General features: G+C 39.9%; 1 protein-coding gene across 1 annotated transcript in view; it reads right to left on the bottom strand.

Annotated features, from left to right (window-relative positions):
* LOC142104105 (mucin-2-like) overlaps window positions 1–3,044 on the bottom strand; it is an 81,982-nt gene extending 78,938 nt beyond the window's left edge. Inside the window, exon 1 of the mRNA XM_075188594.1 lies at window positions 2,900–3,044. Within this exon, the coding sequence (XP_075044695.1) occupies window positions 2,900–3,044 (145 nt within the window). The remainder of the gene's footprint in view (window positions 1–2,899) is intronic.
* Window positions 3,045–6,580: the final 3,536 nt, after the last annotated feature.

A 6,580-nucleotide genomic window follows, 5' to 3' on the forward strand; every position in this document is an offset into this window, starting at 1 on the left:
CAGTGATGGCTTCAGTGAATCCAAATTGTGGCCGCGTCCTGGCTCAGACATTGCCAGGGCAACCTTGACGACTCTCACACTGCCGCTGCATCCCAGCTAGTAGCAGACAGCTGGGGCTTGCAGCTGTAATTAAATTACCAGGCAGTGGTTATTGATTGGACAGTGGTATAAATGAATAGAGTTAGACATTTATGAAAGTAAATGGATGAAGGTGACCTGCACTCATTCTACAAAAATTCAAAGACTGTGCACACAATACATATTTCAATGGCCAAAGCATTCATTGGTAGCCTAGAACAGGGCTTTGCTTAGCTTGTCTTACTTAAATGCTCTGTGCCCCAATGCTGTGCTTCTGAATCAAACCATGGAATTTGTATATATTTCTGGGGAGGGAAAGCTGAAGAGTCTTTACCTCAGGGAAAGCTTCATCCAACCCTGGGGTAAAAGGGACTGCTTGAGATGAGGTGGTCCCCAACACCCATCTATATAAATATAGAATGTATATAAATAATATATTTATATGTTATAATGGTAACTTGTAAGAAATATGTAAAATATACAGCTCAGTTAGGCCAATATTTGCTCTTCCCACACATGTCAGTATATAATAATCACATTTGATGCCGATTTTGTTGCCCAAAACATGTCTTGACAATGCAATTGTAAGTCCACATTCTGAGAAATTAAGAGGACACATTTTGGCCTTGGCAAAGAATACATATAGAGATGGAAATATGATGGCTGACAATTTACTCAAAGTGATGGAGTTAGAGAACTGTATAGTGTGATTAATTATTTTTGGACTGGCATGGGAGAGAGCAAATGCAACGATGGCAAAATGAAAAAAGTCTTTCATTAAGAAAGCTTGCAGCATACCAGGGAAGTTCTAGGAAATTTTAGCCTGGAGGCAAGATTCGACTCAGCAGCCTATTAGGAGCATTTTAAAGAAAAAAATGAAGGTGTCCCAGTGAACCAGCCCAAGGTAGCCCACTATGGGACTGGCCCGGGGTGTAGATTTCTTTCTAACCCCCCTCCCCGCCCAGCCTGGCCCTGCTGCAGAACTGGTGACATTTAGGACAATTATGAAAAAGGGATCATTCGAAAATAGACTGGAAATGACTGGAAAAGAATGTTAATGTCATAAAGAGTAATATGGGAACAAAACAGCTCAAATGACATTATTTTACCTATTTTTCACCATTTTTAATCAAATCCAGATCCAAAACTAAAACCAAAACCTTTCACAGTTTTTTTGTCAAACCCTGTCGCAAAACCAAAACACAAATGCGTTTTAGAATCAAAACCACATCCAAAACAAAAACACAGGGGTTATCACACATCTCTGATAACTACAATGTACTGAACTAACATTACCTTCGGTATTTTACTCTGTATTATTTATACTGTTCACATACTGTATACTGCCTAATAAATCTATCATTCTGTAATAACTACACTGTACTAACGATACCTATGGTATACTACTTTATAATATATATACTGTTTAACTACTCTCTACTGCTTAACCCTGCAATAGCCAACTATACTAAGACTGCCATAATTATATTACATTGTGTATTAACCTCTATATAATGTGCAATATACTATGTAATAAGCTTACTATAATAATGCAATATACTTCCTTCTGCAATACATTCTGCCTAAATCCTCTGAACCAAACCTTGCTAAATCCTATGACCTAGCTATGGTTGGCTGTCTTCTATCTTACTTTCTTTTCTTCCATCTCTGTTTCTGTTCTCCATCTTGTTTTAAGTTGTCCTTGTCCTCCTCCATGATGTCTGTCCTCCATCTTGTTTTATGTTGTCCTTGTCCTCCTCCATGACGTCTGTCCTCCATCTTGTTTTATGTTATCTTTGTTCTCATCCATGCAGCTGGTCCTCCATCTTGTATTAGGCTGTCTTTTTCCTCCTCATGTGGTCTGTCCTCCATCTTGTTCACTCTGTCCTCCATCTTGTGCACACTCTCTTACGTGCACGCGCTCACTCTCTCTCATGTGCATGCACACTCTCTCTTACATTCATGCATGCTCTGTCTCACATGCACGCTCACTTTCTCTCCCTATTAACCCATACATATAGACAAAGGTACACTGAGACAACATACTGATATTTCACTTACATACATTGTTTTCTATTTTATTTCAGTTTTCCACACTCACATAATCATACATACATATACACATAAAGTAAAGAAACGCTGGAACTTATATACATAGGAAAAGATCAATAATATAAGTTATCTCATTAACAAAATGAAATAACACATTACTGGCGATAAACTGGAAACACTCTTCTGATAATGACTTAATAGTTATCTGTGAAGTACAATAATGTGGTACCATGTATTTTGTCTGTATGTTTTTGCAAAAGATTTTATTATACTTATAATTCATTGTCGTTAAGTTATTGATAAGACTGTTTTTGGAAGAAGCAGTTTTACATGTGAAAGTGTGTTACCTTGACAGAATTACCAAGCATGTGTGATACTTGGGTGAGGGCCCCGGTCAAAAATGGAATTCACACGTGCAGCCTTTATGGACTTCTGATTGTGATGCATTAATGTAGTAACTGGGACAACCTTGTCTATGGTTGGTTGTGGTGCAAGAGGAAAGTTTAGGAAGATTGTATAGAGATGTTAAGAAAATCTAAGATGCCATGTTAGATATTGACGAGGTTAGCTATAAAATGTCATGGGTAACAAATGCTTAATTCATAATTATATTATATTGGGCATTAGCCTTACTATAATGTACAATATATTATGTAGTAACTTTACTATAATAATGCAATATACCTCCTCCTGCAATATACCTAAATCCTCTGAACCAAATTCTTCTAAACACTATAACCCAGCTATGCTTTTCCTTATTCTATCTTACTTTCTTTTCTTCTCTGTTTCTGTCCTCCATCTTGTTTGATGTTGTCTTTGTCCTCATCCATGCAGTTAGTCTTCCATCTTGTTTTATCTTGTACTTCTCGTCTTCCATAGGGTCTGTCTTCCATCTTGTTCAATCTGTCCTTCATATTGTGCACACTCTCACTCACGTGGATGCACACTCTCACTCACGTGCATGAACACTCTCGCTTCCGTACATGCACAGCCTCTAACACATGCACGCACATTTTCTCTCATGTGCACAGACACTCTCTGTCATGTGCAGGATCATATATACAATTTTCCATTAAAGATTGCAATTTGTATAATCCATAATTAATGAGGTTGGTTATTGAATATTTCTTGGCATATTTACTGCACTATTAGACCCTCAGTGCTAACAGAGCGCAGTAACAGACTCTAGAAATAGCACACTTTTACACTATCAAAACAAATGTTAACAAACTATTCTTGTGCTTATGACCTAATTGTCTGATGTGTACTGTATGTGGGTGTATGTATGCCTGATGTAAACCTAGTACATACTGTATGCTACAGTGCAGAGCTGTTTGATGCATATGGGTGTAAATCCACTATTATTACGGACTACTTTTTTTAGCATAAATTACACCGAATATACGTCCAACTCAGCATCAGGCCCACAATGCGGAATACTATCACAGGAACTTTGCCACTCTTGGGGCTAGATTTACTAAGCTGCGGGTTTGAAAAAGTGGGGATGTTGCCTATAGCAACCAATCAGATTCTAGCTTTCATTTTGTAGAATGTACTAAATAAATGAAAGCTATAATCTGTTTGGTTGCTATAGGCAACTTCCCCACTTTTTCAAACCCGCAGCTTAGTAAATCTAGCCCTTGGTCTGTTTGTGATGTAAAGTTTGATTCATGCAAAGTTTAACCATAATTTTGTTTATCTCTATTGTACAATTAAATTGAGTGGACAACTCCCCTTAAAGGAACTTTACTTTTTACTGCCTTATGTATTTATGTGTATTGATATATATTTTATACAGTGCTGGATATGATTAAAGGAAAATGACTCATAATTCTAGTGATATCTGATAATATAGATTTATGTAGGGTTGTTCTGAGTTCAGCTTGTGACATTACTTACTGTTTCCAAGTCCCGAATTATTAGAATTATATTTAATAGGCAAGTTTCAAAATCATTATGGTTACATGATTTAATTTCTCCATGGACGCTAAAGACGGATGTTGGACACAGCTGAAGAATAAAAAATACAACAATAAAGAACTTAATAAATAATACTACTATGACTACTACCACAAATATTGCTAATAATAATAACAATAATAATAATAAGAAGAATAATAAACGCATGGAAAAAAATAGGAGAAACTACATAAAGATTGATACTTTCTTTGTATAACAAACAGATTTATATCTGAAAATATATATATATATATATATATATATATATATATATATATATATATTTGCATTGTAATAGGTCTGTAAGACTTTCAAGTTTAAAATACTTAAGGAATAGTCTACTGTCACATTAGAAACATTGGGCCCCTTTTAGGATTGAACGCAAAAATGGATCAAGAACATACATGCAAAAATACATCTGCATACATTTTTATTTTAAGTTGCACATATGTCAGGATATACCCAACTAAAAATCTAGCTACCAGTCATCATTATCAACTTATGTCCATTATATAGATGCATATGAAGAAAAGATAGAGCGGGCAATATCATCATTGTGAACCATTCAAACAAGTTTGTCTTAGGGGAAAAGTTGATAATGGTGATAATTGTCTCATTCATTGTTAATAAATAAATATATATATAAGCCGAGTGTATCTCCCTAAAATCCTTAACCAGAAACAGCAGTATAGAGCTTGAGCTGGTTAACACAATAACAGGGGAACGAGTGTGAAGTTCTGCTAAATTGGAAATCACCTTTGGACTTCACAGGCCTTAGCCTGGTCAGACCTGGAGCTTCTATGGTAAGGAGGTAGCAAAACCGAGTTAGCTCCCCTTCCAAAAATTACCAGCTCCTGTGACAGACCCGGGCCTTATATTGAGAATATCCTGCCAACCCGGTCTGTCCTCAGTGGGCCAACTGAACAACCATGGCCCACTCTGTTATTAAATGCCGCCCGGTGGCCAGATCTGTTATTGCTGTGGTGTCCAGAGAGGGAGGGGAGAGGCAGCTCACAGGAAGTGTGAATCAGCTGTGGACCCTGTGACATCAAAAAGTAGTGGAACGGGTTAAAAAGAGGAGGGTCAGGACCTTATCTAAAATCAGGAGGGGGTCTCTCCCTGTTTGCTATCTATTGTTCTAGCAAGTCTGCAACACAGTCCGAATGGCACCATCACCGCAGGGGGGGAGACCACTGCTGTCATGCACTATTTACAACCCTGTTACCACCCAAACTCTTCACACCACCAATCACAAGAGGACAATGAGTGGGGGGTTGTGGAAGGGACAAGAGGGGAGTTGTTGGAGAATCTTGAGACAGCGAGGACTTGGACTGTTGGAGAGTAACCGTATTCTCGCAGGGCCTTAAAGGAATGCTTAAGGCAGGAGCTTCTTGACAGAGATCGGACAGTGTACCTCTAGGACTGATTCTGTTACCACTCCATCAGGAGACACTCGCAGATTCTGGGGGATTGGTGAGCCTACATCGGTAGGGAGACTATACCCAGGGTCCCACCAAGCTGGTGGAGAGTTGGCCGAGCGGCTGGGATCAGCAAGATACACAGACCCACCTTAAGGATCAGAAACCGTGGCCCACTTGGATTGTCAGCTGTGGATGTTATTACCAGGAGTTTGGGCCTGCTAGGACTCTGTGCTTGGAGGTAACCTGCTGGGGACTTGGTTGGGGAGTTTTTACTTGCACTGGTGATTTTCTGACACTTGATATATTTGGTGGGGGAACAAGTTTCTCCTTGGGGAGCACTGTTGTATTTTACTAAGTGTGTACACTTTGTTTAATAAAAGGGATTATTATTTCTTTCCTGTCTCCTTACCTGTGTGACCTGTGAACCTAGAGGACAGGGTATCTAGTGAGCTTTGGTTCTAACCCCGGTGTCCTCACAATTTTGGTGGCAGCAGTGGGATCACACAGTCCCAACTTTTGGGTAGAGCGCAGGGACTCGTATCCAGATACGGTCAGGCTCTGTAAGGACACAAGGCAACAGTCTGTCAGCACCAGTGTTAGTAAAAAAAGAACCTAGCTGGGAAGTCAGCAGGAATGGCCACAGAAGCAGAGCAGATCAGTTTAAAAGCCACAGAGAGATTCTATATGAAAGCAAGGAAACAACACTTGCAGGGGTTCTGCAGAACCAAAGGGGTGGACTTTGATGACACAGACGTGCGTGAAGTTCTGGTGGCCAAATTAATGGAATGCGAAAGGGCTCACCCTGAGGAGATGGAAGAGTCAGAGGTGGAGGAGGAGGAGGCCAAAGGCCAGCCACAGAGACCCCCCAGTGGGACACAACCCAGACCACCGTCCGGCACTCCAGCAGTGCTGCAAGTTTGGCTGACAGCACTGGGGGAAAGGGCAACCCTGCATGAAAGGGCAGCTGTACTCCAAGCAATGTTGGGGGTAGCAACTGAGGTACCCCAGATTCAGAGAGAAAAAGGTCGGGGAGAGGCCCGGTTGAGACCTCAGCTGGGATATAGTGGAGT

This window comes from Mixophyes fleayi, chromosome 10 (assembly GCF_038048845.1).
Source record: "Mixophyes fleayi isolate aMixFle1 chromosome 10, aMixFle1.hap1, whole genome shotgun sequence".
Taxonomy (NCBI): Eukaryota; Metazoa; Chordata; class Amphibia; order Anura; family Limnodynastidae; genus Mixophyes; species Mixophyes fleayi.